At 37.9% G+C, this 15,625-nt stretch overlaps 1 protein-coding gene across 1 annotated transcript; it reads left to right on the top strand.

The window, feature by feature from the left end:
• The first annotated feature begins 4,529 nt into the window (after nucleotides 1-4,529).
• Nucleotides 4,530-10,220, top strand: LOC136264395 (uncharacterized phosphatase PhoE-like). Its single transcript, XM_066059123.1, has 3 exons — nucleotides 4,530-4,650; nucleotides 6,350-6,445; nucleotides 9,489-10,220. The coding sequence occupies exons 1-3, from the start codon at nucleotides 4,582-4,584 to the stop codon at nucleotides 9,966-9,968; spliced, it is 645 nt and encodes a 214-aa protein (XP_065915195.1). The 5' UTR covers nucleotides 4,530-4,581; the 3' UTR covers nucleotides 9,969-10,220.
• The last annotated feature ends 5,405 nt before the right edge of the window (nucleotides 10,221-15,625 follow it).

Raw genomic sequence — 15,625 nt, 5'->3', positions numbered from 1 at the left:
CGCATTCACTGATGTTTTACTGAGAGTTTAAAACTTAGTAAAATAATTATGTTCCATATACTTAAGTTTACTGACACTTTACTATCAGTATAACTACAGTAAGGCATCTTAACAAATTAGTAAACTAAGAACCTTCAAGCAGTGTCAGTTGATGCAGCATTCATACAATGAGTGCATGAGTGGGTAGCTATACTCGCCTTGCTACTCGCTAAACTGCTATATATATACGTGACGGTATAGCCATGCAGTGAGGCATAGGACCATGTGATGGCAAATTCAAACAGAGATGCAAACTTCAATGAAAAAGTCAGTGCTACTCATACAAGAGAAATGGGGCAAATATAATAGACAAATTTCATAATAAGGAAAAAATTAACTGTTGCCCCTAGCAACCTAATTTTTACATTATTTGTAGGTGTCAGTGTCTAAAATTACCTCTCCAAGTTTTAAAAGGATAGTGCATAATACGCATATAAGTCATGCCATTCCAGTTGCCCCTTCTCGATAATCACGCAAATCATAGGATTCAAAGAACATCATAATATTATCTTAAAGCCTATATACACTATCCATTTAAAAGTTGGAGAGATTATTGTGACATTCACACCTACAAATTATGTAAAATTGATAAATAGATTCTTTGAAATTTTGGTGTCTCCATATGTTGAAATGCCTCATTAGATTTCCCAGAAGGGGCAACTGTAGCTCCTTACAGAGATATGTATGGGAAAACCACAAACTTCAAAATGTTATTTATCTTATGACACATATATGCTATCCTTTCAAAATCTGGAGAAGTTACTTCAGACGTTATCACCTAAAAATAATGAGAAATTCAGACAGTTATTATTAAGCACATACTATAAAGCCTTATTATGAAATTTGTCTATTGCAGCCCAACGATTCACTGTGCCGGAATGGCAAGTGCCGCCTCAAAGGCTAAGCATGCCTATTGTCCACGCTCATTATTGTGAATGCCTACTTCTCCAGCAAAGCATGCGCAGCGATCATGGTAGTCTGCCTGTTGCTTTCAATATCAGTGTTTAACATGTGTATATGGTTGCACTTATGCATGCTATAGTATACTACAAGATGTATAGAAGTCCTCATTTTGGTAAGAAATGCAATAATTAATGAACTGTATAACGGGAATGATTCGTGGAAGAAAACATTTGCAAATGATCCACTATTTCCTCATTCACTAGAAAAAGTTCGCGATTTATTGTATAAAGTAATTTGATAATTGGGCACGCGCCTACAACGGATTAATCATAGTTATAATAAATTAGCACTAGTTTGCTTTATCTTAAAGGTCAATCTGTGTTATAAAATCTCGAAGAAGACATTTTCCTACTCCACATGGACCAATGTACCCATTGTAGCTATGAGTTTTTTGTTCATGGTGACCATGCACTTTTTGGATGTTTACATGTGTTAACATTATGCTGGTATTGAATGCTACAAACAATCCAATAATGAATTAATTGCGTTATCTGAAAGGTCTATGTCTGTGTGAAAACCTCCAGAACTGTGACAACAAAAAAGAACACAGGAAAAATTCACAGTTTCCATGCAGTAATAAATCTACTCAGCAGATTCTAATTATACTGCAAGTGGAAGCCAGAGGGGTAAATTATTACAGCATCAATCACACAACCCCTGCACAACTTTATAGTATAGCCCATGTCAATATTTGCTTACAGTGGAACCTCTCTTATCCGGGCAGTCTAGTACATTCTACTGTCCATATCTCAGAAATGCATGCAGCTGAGAGATGAAATGCATGCTACTGAGAGATGAAATGCATGCTGCTGAGAGATGAAATACATGCTGCTGAAGTATAACTATTTTAACAATGTTATTATATTGCTATCAGTTTGTACTACACAGTTTAGTGGGTAGTACTACAGAGCATTCATGGTCACTCCCCTGGGTCACTCCCCTGGGTCACTCCCCTGGGCTATAGCTAAAAATATCACCCAGCAACCAAGTGGTACCTCTTTAGCTAATTAGCACTAAACAGCAACCTTTAGGCTTCCTCCTTGTGCTTTCATCTTCATTATGGTCAGTAGGCTACAACTATAGTACAAGCCACGTGGCTAATTTGGGGGAGGTGCCCAGATACTAGTTAGGTGGAGGTTCCACTGTACTCAACACAAGTTTACGTGCTTCCCATGCAGGGAGCAGGACCGCCCAGAGAAATTAAGGGGCCCAGGGCAAAGAGTTAAAGTGGGGCCCTTGACCCAAGTTGTAAGGTGAAGACCAAAAAAAAAAAAAAAGAAAAGGTCACAACCTGCTGGCAATGACAATAACTACCCATCACCAATTATCTATAAGCTTGCTACACTGCTCCTCTGAAGAATACTGTGACTGCTCTATTAGAGTATTTAGATCTGACTGCTCTATTAGAGTATATCGATCTTTTAAACAGGTATTCAGGGGGTCCTTCATGGGGCCTCCTGGGGCCCCTTTCAGGCTGGGGCCCGGGGCAAAATGCCCCAGTTGCCCCCCCTGTGGGCGGCCCTGGCAGGGAGAAATGAGTTACTGCATGCAAGTGACTTACAAGAAACTTAAAAGAGACATTTTTGCAAGAATTGTGCAAGACTTGCAAGCTAGACTTGCATTGCTTGCAAGAATCTTGCAAAGAAAAGGGACATTTTCCATGCAAGAATCTTGCTTGGAGACGGCTTGCAAGTCTTGTACATCATTTTTCCCTGGGTTGTTAACACCTTCTCCAGCCGCAACTTATTAATCGCAGGTATATTTGTAGCTATATTGAGCAAGTGGCTCTAATCGTAGGCTTTTTATGTTTTTAACAAAGCAGACTTGACACGTGATTTGTGGCGCAGTCACCCAGAATTCACACACTAGTTGTATGAAGGTAGGTTTTTGTTGAGTTTGAGGCGAGCCGCGGTTGGCACTCATTTAGTATTACTTGAATATTCAACTTTAGGGCACGTGCACAGTAATATTCCCCGAGCATTCAACTTTAGCAGTGGCGGATCCAGGGGGGGCACAGGGGGCACGTGCCCCCTCCCCCCTCCCTTAAAAAAATGTATATAAGATCGAGATACTCTAATAGAGCAGTCAATCACCAAATCACTGACCAATCACTCTAATAAAGCAGTCACAGTGTTCATGGGGAAGTGTAGCTTACTTAGGAAGCTATAAATAGGATTTTATTTTACATAACATACGTGATATAATATATTTGGTAAAGGATAACTAGCTATTATTGTTGTGACCTTTTTTTTTTTTTTTTTTTTGCTCTTCAACTTTTTTTCAGCAAGGTGCCCCCCCTCTTTCCAGACTCTGGATCCGCCCCTGTTTAGGGGGGACGTGTCTAGTAATATGCCCCGAGCATTCGACTTTAGGGACGCATCTTGTACTTTAGAGTTAGGGTTCAGGTTTGGTTTCTTCTTTACTGATATTATTATAGGCACATAGAATTAAGGCCACTACAATGAGATTACTTGTTTCTCATCAACCGCCAGCACCAAAATTTTCTTTTGCCCATGCGCACTCATTATTGCACGAGATGGCAGCATGGCTTTTTGAGTGTTGTGGTAGTGGGTTTATCACGTAGAAAAGCACTATTTCCATGAAAAACTGCAATCCCATTGAGATACAGACACCATTTATGAGTGTTTTTTACTTCTGTGTTGATTTAGAGAGCTTTCTGGAGCATCAACAACCACCAAGGCATCAACAGTGAGTGCTACAGTGTACATTAGACCATACACTAGCATTAGTATCGTGACCTGCATGCCCTATGTGCAGGGCCATCATATCTAAGAGACATAGTAGCTTTAGTGTTGCTACTTCTGCCACAAGCTTACACAGCCCCTCCCCCTAATAAGACTGACCAGCCTACATGTGCTAAGACTGCTGCTGTCTGCTGCTGCATGGTACATGACTCCAAGACTGGTGGAACTTTCGCAAAGGACTTGAATGCTATGTTACTGAAGTTGAAGTTTATGTGCACTTGGAATTTTACCCTCAGTGTGCACCAGTGCTTGGTGTGCATCCTGCCAATAGCCTAAAAATAAAAGATTATTATACTGGTTTTGTACAAATATGCTATGGCTTGTGCAATAATGAGATAATGAGATAACCCGCCCGCCCGCATGTGTTACTCTATGAGAAGTTGATGAGAAACAAGTTATCTCATTGTAGTGGCCTAAGGTACAAACTAAGGGTGTAGGGTAGCTGGCAGCGCAGTGATACAGTGGCCAGAGCACTAGCCTAGAGCATGGGAGGTCCCAGGTTCGAACCTCACTTTAGTCAACCTTTCCGGGGAGAAATCAGTTGCAAGATTCTTGCAAGAAACTTGCAAGAAAAGGGACATTTTCCGTGCTTACAAGAATATTGCAAGTTACTTGCAAGCATGACTTGCATGCTTGTAAGAATCTTGCAAGACTTGCAAATCTTGCAAGAAAAGACATTTTCCGTGCAAGAATCTTGCTTGAAAACTCTTTTTCCGTTTTGTTAGGTTTCTTTGTCTTTTTTTTTTTTTTATTCACGTGAGTGCCGTGACTCTAGGCACAGCCATTTTTGAAACTGCGGGGAAAACAAAAAAAAATGGCAGCACTTGTTGCATCGGGCGAACTTGGTCTGCGAAATAGATACTTCGCAGTCAGACATGGTCAAGTAAGTGTCAGTGTATGTGTATTCATATACAGGAAAGGACGGCTGTGCAGACTGGAAAGAGTTTTGCAAATTAACAAATTAATCAATCAAGTGTAAGTGGCGCCTATTATCGAACGGTAGCTACGTATACATCGAACTTAATTAACACACTAGGCGAGCTATACTCAACGTACCAAAACCAGTAAATGCTAACTAAAGACTTTTTGAGTTGTGTAGACCATCAAAACATTTTCTTCAGTGCATGGTTTCAAATCAAAACATATGTATGGGATTTGTCAAATCAAGCATTTTCAGGTGGTCAACATTAAAAGTTTTCAAACACTGGGTTAAACCTTTAAAAATTAAGAATTATGCATTGAACAAATCTAATATCTGTTTAATATCTTTTTTGAAACCTCAACTTGGTAAAACAGGCTGATCATAAAATCTCATCATTCCTTGTCCTTTGCTGTCCAATACAAAATACATGTATTTTACACTACACACAAAAACACTAATTTACAACCTTTAACTCACAAAATTTCTACAGCACACCATACCATACATTAAAAGAAAGCCCTTGAATTTCTCTAACCAATTCCGACCGTACAAATGGGAAAATGTTGCCATAGCGACAGTTATTTGCTGCTGATGATGACATAATACGCCCTCCATACATCAACCTATTGGAAAATTTAATTATCTCGCTGGGAAAATCCCAATTTACAAGTTGTTATCCTCAACCAAATTCGCTAAATTTGGTATCATTCCACGCAGCGAAGGATGCTTAATAAGACTCCGACCGTACAAATTGTTAAACAGGTTAGTTTATAGAAATATGTTTAAAAAACACGTGTTTTTACGGGCATTGGAACACGTAAATTTCGCGGTACAAGGCTCCTTTTTAGCTCCCCCCTCGTTACTACACAAAGAACTTACACATGAATCGAATCGCCTTTCATCAAGGAATATGATAAACCAAACTTCATGTCTGTCAACCAAAGTACGCGGACGTTATGGTGCCTTGTTTAAAGGACGGTGTTATTTTATACAAAACGGGCGTAACCCATTCGGAAATCCGGAATATCTTACACAAGTTTTGATATGTCTCTTGGCAAATGGCTCCGCGGTGGCACGAAGCCAGCAAATTACAATTATTTTAACAAACATGACTTCTCACCATAATAACGCACGTACTTTCAGTTTGGACCACTCAATGGATGAGTCTTTATTCTCCCTGAATAACAAGTTTTAAGTAAATCAAACCAGCAGGCCTCGAGTTATGAGCAAAAAGTTAGCGCCTATAACTGCAACCATGGTTTCATTGAATAACTCGTGAACAGCGTAGCTATTCAATCTCCGTAAAGTTTTTGTCACAGATTGTTATCCAGTAGTTGGATATCCCATAGAAACCTCAAAATGACAGAATAATTCCCTAGTATGTTATTCATTGGAATGTGCAAAATGTTCGAAAATTGGTCATTGAGTAAAGTATGGCTGTTCGATAATACGTACCAGTGGTAAACGATAGGCTCTACTGTTTCGCGCATAACTTGCAATGTGTCAGTGTGATTTACTTATGACTTGGTATTCGGAGAGACCAAAGGCTGGTCTGTTGAAAGCGGAAGTCTGTGTGTTGTTGTGGTGAGGAATTATAAGTGATTATTGAAATGTGTTCGATATATGGCGACTTATGCAATATACAATTCTCTCAACACAGGCTGAGTCAAATGTACAGAACATTTTTGTCTCTAATCCTGCCATTGGCGCAGATGCCTACGGATTAACTGATTTAGGAATGGAACAAGCAAAGCAGGTAAGTTCCTATTGTACCAGGGGCGGATCCAGGAACTGGCAGAGGGGAGGGGCACAAACAGGCTACCATATAGCCTAAGTATTTTGAGGGGCAAATTTTCAAGGTTGAGCAATGTTGCTAAAAAACAATTTTTTTGCAGATTTGCAAACACTCCCAATGTATTAGACTGTGGAGGTCTAAATATTTCAAAGATAATATTTTCGCTAGTAACCTACAAAACCACAAAATTAGCAAAAATTTCCCCCCTCGAAACTATTTAGCCTATACGTTAAGTTGTAGGTGATTGGGGAGAGCAGATTAACAACAAATATTGTATAGCCTAAATATTTGAGGGAAAAATTTTTCAGTTTTGGGGGTTAACAGCAAAAATTTTATCCTTGAAATATTTAGACTTTCATACATTTTGGGAGTGTTTGCAAATCTGCTTTTTAGCAATGCTGCTCAATCTCAAAAAATTTTCCCCTTGAAATAATGGTAATCACCTCTTAGTAGCGTCTCACTACTGATTTTACTATTTTGGCCTTTGCAGATGGTTATGAAATCTCAAAAGCTGTGTAAAAGACTATGAATGTCTTAACCAGCAGCAACACGATAATTCATTTTAGAGGTGCTTAATGAGCACGAAGGTGCTGGGTGACAGTTTGACAACTGCTTTGAGTTTGGTTTCAGGTGAGTTTGCAATAAATGGTAGTAAGGGCATCAGAGTAATTGCGACTATTGAAGCCAAAGCCTCACCACTTTTTGGCTGAAACTTTTAAACTGCTTGATAAAGCCAAAACTAAAAGTAGTGAACATGTAGCTAATGTTTGCATTTATTTAATAGGCAACAAGTGATAGAACAACACTTATCTAACCTGTCTTTAATCCAGAACAGCTTCATGTCTACTCAGTTCATCCATGCAACACATACATTTTATAAATGTTGAAAATTCATGGCACAAGTAGCTAGTTAGCTATAGTTTCTCTGCCTAACTAAAGTACAAAACTACATGTACAGTACTTACAATTACCTTATAGCAAAGTATAATATTTGCATCATTTTGTGTACGGTAAGTAAAGATTGTGTATCATGTGTATACTGACAGTTACATTGTGGGATTTATCAGGTATATATCTTTTTTGATTCTAAACCAGCATCCTTAAATAATAATTCAATCTTCATGAAATAATCATCAGCATATCTTGACTTGTCATTCTTGGCTTCTTTTTAGTCAGTAAAGGGCTGGTATTGACAACCTAGGCACCTAATTCTGTGGAAGGAAGCTGTACACCCATACAGCTATCGCCTGGTAGCCATCTGGATAAGATTTTGAATAGAAATCACTCCTCTTCAACTACCCACTCATCTGGTCGAGATACTGAACAAAACTTATCCAACATCATACCATTATCTTGTGATAGTACACCACTATATTTTTGTGATGATCTGCTCTCAATTCATCACATACTATACTCTTCAGACAAACCAGACTGCATTCAAACAGTTCTTGTAGCTGTGTAGCTATATAAGGCTTTTATTATAGCTGTGCAGTGAATTTATTGTATAGCTGCTAGCTACTATATATAGCTACCTCCCTTAAGGTGACTAAATTTAGCGGTATACTAAATTTAGTGATTTTTTTTTTTTTGCTAAATTTAGTACACGCTAAACCTGCAAAATGTATAGTTATTTGATTACATCACAAATTCATAAAATTGCTAAATTTTGTATGCACTAATTTCGCCAATATACAAAATTGCTAAATTTAATCACCTTAAGGTAATAAATAATAAATATGATAAATTAATTATATGCAATTGTAAGGGGAGACATGCCGGGCTTCATGTGAAATTCACATGAAAAACCTTGGGAAATCATTGCTAGTTTTTAGCATCACCTTTAAGTTGCAGCAGCTTTTGGAGGTTGCACCTTGAACTTCTAATTTATACTACAGCCATATAGCAAGTTTCGTGCTGCAAGTGCCACCCTGTATGTCAGGTCTACAATTACCTACCTATATAGCAGGCATGGGGCAAGCACTTACATACTTGTGTTTATTAGCACTTTAAGCACTTGTTTACAAGTGCTTTGAAGCATTTGTACTTGTGCTGGTACTTAATCCCTATATGCATAAAGTACTTATTAGCACTTTTCAAGCATAAAAGCTTTCAGCCTTTACATTATAAAGTCTCCCTTCTGTTAAATTTGATTTTTTGCTTAATTGATCGAAGGATTGATTTATGGAATATAGATGAAGATTGAAGGATGAAACATTTTACCATGCAATATTAATGTTTGTTCGCTATAACAATAAATCTTTGTTACCTAATTTCAAATAATTAAAGTACACATATCATAGTGCTTCATTTTGTGCTTGAAGTGTTTACTTTATTGAAGCATTTGTACTTGTGCTTGCACTTGACCTAAGTGCTTGCCCCATGCCTGCTTATAGTATAGAAAGTGTGAAGTAGTACTAGTCTAGATGATTTGAGCATATTTATATAGATAGCAGTGAAATATCACTAAAAATGGATATCTCTGAGTATCAAATTTTTCAAAAATTTCTGGAGGGGCATGCCCCCTAACCCCCCCTAGAATGTTTCTACTTTGAACTGTGCAGAGAGTGTGTGCAGCAACTCCTATCCCAGGAAAAACATTTAGTAATTTTAACATCTACAATAGCCTGACCAACTCAATATTCTGCTCTATCCTAGCAATGAACACTTGTCAGGTAGGCTAGCACATTACAGACAGTAGTAGTACAGCCCAAAAATGCCTCCAAATAGTATTTCAAACATAATGTGAAATTTCAGTTTTCCTGGGGAGCATGCCCCCGGACCTATCTGTTTTTGGACTGAACTTAATCACTTCTTGTTGCCCCTGAATTGCAGTAGTATGCAGACTGATTTTGGCCTTAATATTTCAAATTAAAAAAAAAGTATGGTTCCTCCACAAAAAAGGGGTGGGGGAGCATTTTCCCCAAATGCCTCCATCCTGGATCCACCATTGTGTATTTGTTGAAATATCAGTGGAAACATTCTGTGTTACTTTTGTTGCTTTTAGGCAGGTGAAAAGTTAAAAACACTATTGTCCCCAAATTGTGCTGAGGTTGTCATGATTTCATCATGTTTTAAACGTGCAAAACACACTGCTGAAATCATCCATGGTCTATTGGGATGTGCTGAACCTCTGAAAATAGATGACTCACTAAATGAAAGAGACTTTGGCCCATACGACCTTAAAGACACCTCAACTATCCCATTTGAAACTTGGGATGACAACGTCACTGATGCTGTTACCAACCAACATGGTATTGAAAGTGTTATGAATGTTCTAAGGAGGACCTCAAAGCTTGTGAAACAGTTAGAGGATACTTATACCAACAAGAACATCATTTTAGTATCGCATGGTGCTCCCTTGCAGATTCTGTTGACTACATTTACTCACATTGATCCTGGTCAGTATACCTCCGTACGACACTTTGATAATGCTGAGATCAGAGAATTGACCGATCCTAATGTATTGGATACATGTACTAAATAAATTTCCAAGACATTTATCATATTTAGTGTATAAGAGGTTATTTATAAACATTTCAAAAATATTTTTATTACTGTGATGTTTTGGAATATTCCTAGTTTGTGATGATTCATCATTAGCAATGTTCTCAACTACTAGTCTTTTTCTTTGCACAGTAGATTGTCATATTCACCAGCATGTATATGTCCTGTATCATGAAGAGGCCATGCATGTACATAAACAATTATCATGAACAGTTACCTTTTGCTATGACAATTTTGTATTAATTTTCTCATGACAAAAAAAAAGCTGTCGCTAAGAACACATGACCCACATTAAGGCATCCTATATATAAGGCACCCTTATTAATATACTGCATATTTTTTTCATCAATTCAGTAAATTTACTATTACCACAACAATAATGTAATTCTGGCTAATTGTACTAGCTAATTGGCTTTAGTGCCTATCAATGTTATGCCCCACCAGCTCTCATATACTGATAAATGATGGCTTGCTCCACCCCTGGGGCTTTTGACAACGACAGTTTGTTGGACCAACAAATTATTTTCATGTATAGATTGACCATTCTTTGGAGGTGGGGCATGACAAACTTTTTTATTCCAATGCTGAAGTTTGTCAAATCCCTTGTATTACATATGACCCAAAGTGACAATGATAGCCCTATTATTGTCTACCAAGTACGTTGCCATGCACTCCAATTAATTGTATCTTTACTGATAAACGTGTATTCTACAGGTGCCCCTTGCAACTTACTGTGTAGAGGAAAGATCATGTTACTCTTTGACAAAGTAGTAAATAGCTTCATCAATTGTGGCAAAGTAATATTTTGATTTTGCTGTGTCCTCCAGAAACAAGTCACAACATTTTTCAGTTGTACACATACCAGAACAAAATCGTCGTGCAGTGAATAAGGTTTATAATCTTTCTATAGCTATTTTATTGGAGTACTTCTTGCACTACTGCTGCTGCATGAACTGCCTTTAACAAATGCTACCTCCTTTTCAACAACAAGAGACCCTGTATCAGGGATAGTGACATAAGTCACAAATACAGGGACTGAGAAAGCCAAAACACTGAAAAATTAGTTGAAGGGATAAAAGCAGTCTAGCTATGCAACATAGTAAAGACAAGCTGCACCTCTTTGGGATATATCAATACTGTTTCCTATATATTGTCATATTTTGGCATATCCTAAACAAATGTAACATGGTTTGTACAAAGTATGTATTCATGTGGGATTGCAGGATATTGGTACGTATGTAGTTACTCAGTGATAGGACTGCATGTGCTGAAGTGCTTTTTCCTGACACCTCCACCTTGTGCCAACAAATTGAGGCAATAAGGAATAGCTCTCTGGTACTAATAGCCCATAACAGTCTAATAGTATTTTATTGGTCTAAATTAAAGCAAGTAAATTTTGAGGATGTTGACTCATTAACCACTTTAGGACATAATAATCCCTGAATTTACAGTCAGCTAGGAAAAGTGTGTATACTGTATGTAGCATTTTTTTTTAAAACTTTATAGGGTGTGTACACATAGAATAAGTTTCTCAAGAATGCTACTACAGTGGAATTCATGCTTCTAAGTGGTATATACTCATATTTTTATGGTTGTACTTAACGGTGAAAATTGTAGACTGTACTTGAGATAAACTTTGCGTTAATTTTATGCATACAGTGGAACCTCAGTTATACCCAAAACCCTTGGGACCAGGGATGGTCCATAAGTCGGAGAAGTCCATATCTCTGAAACTTTGTATATGTAAATGAGTTTATTGTTTGGCTTCTACTTTCATCATAAGTGTCTACCTGGACAACTGGGGCTTCCATCTTCCAATCAAAGACAGTTTTCCCTCAACACATCAGGGTGTCAATGATATAGGCCTCCAGTGGTATATAGCTACTGATGACTATGTTAAAGCATTAGGTGGTAAAATGAAGGAGCTAAAGCCACTCAGTAACACTATTGAAGTAATGAACACACCTAGTAAGCAGTGGATTTTAGTAGCAACTCATTTGTCATGAAGTTTAAAGTTATTAGACGTTACTGCTACAATATGATGATGGAAATCTCCACTGCAATAAAGTGTTCACAGTTCCAGTGTCTGATTTCACTACTAAGCCTAAAGTTGGAATTCTGTACGTAGTGACACAGTACGCTACAAGGCAGCCATAATTCCAAACTCTGATCCCCCTATATTGCTGGGTGGAGATGACTGCAGTAACACTACAGTTTCTACTGTGATTGCATTTGATCCAAAGACTAATTCATGGAATGAAGTAGCATCCCTCTCCAGCCCAAGAGCTCATTGCACTGTTGCTAACTTGCCTGGACATTGTGCCATATTGGTTGTGGATGGTTGCACAGAGACCAGAAATATAAATAAGACAAATTCCACCAGCCTGAGAACTACAGAGCTTTACTATGTTTCCAGTAAACATTAATAGGAATATGTGACATGTGCATCGTATACATCACTTGTACTTTGATGTATACATATACACAAAGCTAATTTTAAAACCACAATCTATTCCATGCATACATGCAAAAATACAACAAGTTTGCTGGTTAAAATACTCTGCATGTACATACAACTGTTATGTGTTAATTGTTATATTCAAAGAGTGGAATGTACATATGTACCTTCATTGCTTGTGGCCAAACATTTGCAAACAGTGTATACATGTCATGCAAGACTGTCATAATGATTCTCTCTGTGTTAACAGCATCACTATATTTGTGCAAAAAATTTCAGTACTGTTCATAATGTGTATGCCATGGCTATATACTGATTAGAATGCTATTCATCATAAAGACAACACAAAAGATACGCTGTTTCATTGACATGTTTCCAGTTCTGTCAGAAAGCAAATTCCACATGATAGCTATGTCTGTTTTGTGCTGCTCACACATCTTAGTCATAGGTATTGTGTACATATTTCGTATCTGTTATACATATACTGTAGTTAGTATCCATGCATACACATTAACAATGGAAGACTAAAATATTATATTCATGAGATGGTGATAATCGTGATTCATGCTTTAATGTAATTATATTTCAGGGGTAAACTGCTATAAGCATTGAAATACTCTAATAGAACAGTCAACCATACTCTAATAGCAGCTTTGCTATACATTCACCCTTGCTGCATCCTAAATTAACTCGCCTTTTGTCCTCTAGTTAAAAGACAACCAAATTACCACCCCATTAGAGTTAAATGCAGCAAGAGTAAATGCATATCATAGCTGAAGCTACAAAAACCTCATCTCTTTAATTGCCTAGTGATTCTTAGTTTTTGTCTTGGGAATCCACTGTGATGCAAGAATCTACAATGTGAATCTACAACGCATATAGCTAAAGTCAGTTAAATGTCATACAGTTATGGAGCAACTTACCTGATTAGTCTCAGCACAATCTCTTGACATTCTCAAAGTGTTGCAAATTTTATTAGTTAATTAACATATTGTTTTATACTCATGTATATGAGGTTTACAATTATACACAAAAATAACAGTAACATGTTTATATATAGTTCCTCCTACATAGATGTAGCTATAGTTAATTGTAGCTTGATTCCTGGTCTTCCCATTGCATACAAATAACTGAGCAAAATGTTATGGCTTTCTATAAGCTGTATCTTTTGGATACTGACATTTGCTTATGGTTCCAGTGCTGAGAAATCATTGTAAAACCCTATGAACAGTGGATTGGTCAGTGTTTAAATTCTACAATATATTATCCTATAGCTAGAGCTTTCGATTATTCACCATCATAAGTCTTCACTATATGCATGTAATTGTTTGCTTTCACAAGATGCCATTCTCGATTATTGTTATAGCTATATAGCTCTTACATGTATGCAGTATAGTGCTGTAGGTTCGAAGGCTGCCCTGGTTCAGTCATGGATTTTTTCTCCTTTTCAAACATGTATACCTTATGTAACAGGCTGTAGTGCCAGGTGTCCTACAGACCTTCAACACATGTGCTGTAAAGCCTTAATAATAAATAAAAAATAAGTAGTGCTTGTATTCAACTGTAAAGCTTAGTGTACATGTGCATGCATAACTTCACAAAACCCTGTAATGCTGGCATTAAGATGCTAAAGAAATGCATCAGCTCACTGTAATATCAATCTATTCTAAAACAATAGTCATGACTCATGATCATGCAATACCTCTAATAAGGCAGGTACATAGATGTAGGTGATGTGTCAATTGACATGACTGTTTTATTAGAGTATGTTATGCACATATAATCACAATGTGTGATGTTATAAGACTTCACATTATACACCCACCATGTGACACCAGGCTGTTGCAGTCTCCACTATATGGGCTTCTCATTTGCATGAAGATAATGATGACAAAATTATTTATTGTAGACGAAAAGGTAAAGCTGAGACACAGAAAGCAGCAGTGGATGTTGATGTGACTGAGAGAACCTCTTGGTGTAGCCTTGCAAAGCTCAAATTTCATCACAATCAACATGAGCATGCATAAATGACAGCAGTTTAATAAATCATCTGTCAAGCTAAAGAATTTAGTTTGGATAGTTATAAAAGCTGATTTCTGCAAAAAATAGTACTAGTATTGCATTGTTTCAGTATAATAGCTGTACAGCATGCATTAAAAATGGTGTTAAATTGTGTACATATAAAGCAGCCAAGAAGACTTAAAGATTTGCAACAAATATAATTGTGTGTTTTTATACAGTTCCTTGCAAGCCAATTGTCCATTCAGAAAGGACATAATGCATAAAATTGAATTTGTGACCAGATTTGCAAAAAGGGGTCTTCCACACACATCCAATTCTATGAACTTGAAAGACCATAACTTAGTGTTCAAATATGTAACATAATACCTGAAATTTTCTCCATCCACTAAGCTATGTTGGTACTCACTACTGACCAAATTTCACTTTATCCAATCTGAAGCTGTATAGATTGGTAAATTGGATGTGTGTGTGTGTGTGTGTGTGTGTGTGTGTGTGTGTGTGTGTGTGTGTGTGTGTGTGTGTGTGTGTGTGTGTGTGTGTGTGTGTGTGTGTGTGTGTGTGAGTGCGTGAGTGCGTGAGTGCGTGAGTGCGTGAGTGCGTGAGTGCGTGAGTGTGTGTGAGTGCGTGAGTGCGTGAGTGCGTGCGTGCGTGCGTGCGTGAGTGCGTGCGTGCGTGCGTGCGTGAGTGCGTGCGTGCGTGCGTGAGTGCGTGCGTGCGTGCGTGAGTGCGTGCGTGCGTGCGTGAGTGCGTGCGTGCGTGCGTGCGTGCGTGCGTGCGTGCGTGCGTGCGTGCGTGCGTGCGTGCGTGCGTGCGTGCGTGCGTGCGTGCGTGCGTGTGTGTGTGGAAGACCCCTTTTCGCAAATGCAGTCACATTTTGACTTTGACATAGTGGGTTAAATGTTGAGCACTGCAGTGTAACATAAGGTAAAATTAAAAGCATAATAATAGGCTGGTGCTTAGTAATTTCTGAAGCAATAAAATGCTATCACTAGTATTCAGCTAATACCGATACTAAAGAGCAAGCTGCATGTACAGTAGGACCTCGTTTATCTGGACCTCAAATATCCGGACACTTGGTTAACTGAACAGGTCTAAATTATACTGACTGCACGTGACTAATAATTGAGAAGGTTGTAAAATGTTTAATTAAAGACATT

Source organism: Dysidea avara, chromosome 8 (genome assembly GCF_963678975.1).
Source record: "Dysidea avara chromosome 8, odDysAvar1.4, whole genome shotgun sequence".
Taxonomy (NCBI): Eukaryota; Metazoa; Porifera; class Demospongiae; order Dictyoceratida; family Dysideidae; genus Dysidea; species Dysidea avara.
Note: the sequence above shows the minus strand (reverse complement) of the source record. Positions and strands in the feature narration are given on the sequence as shown.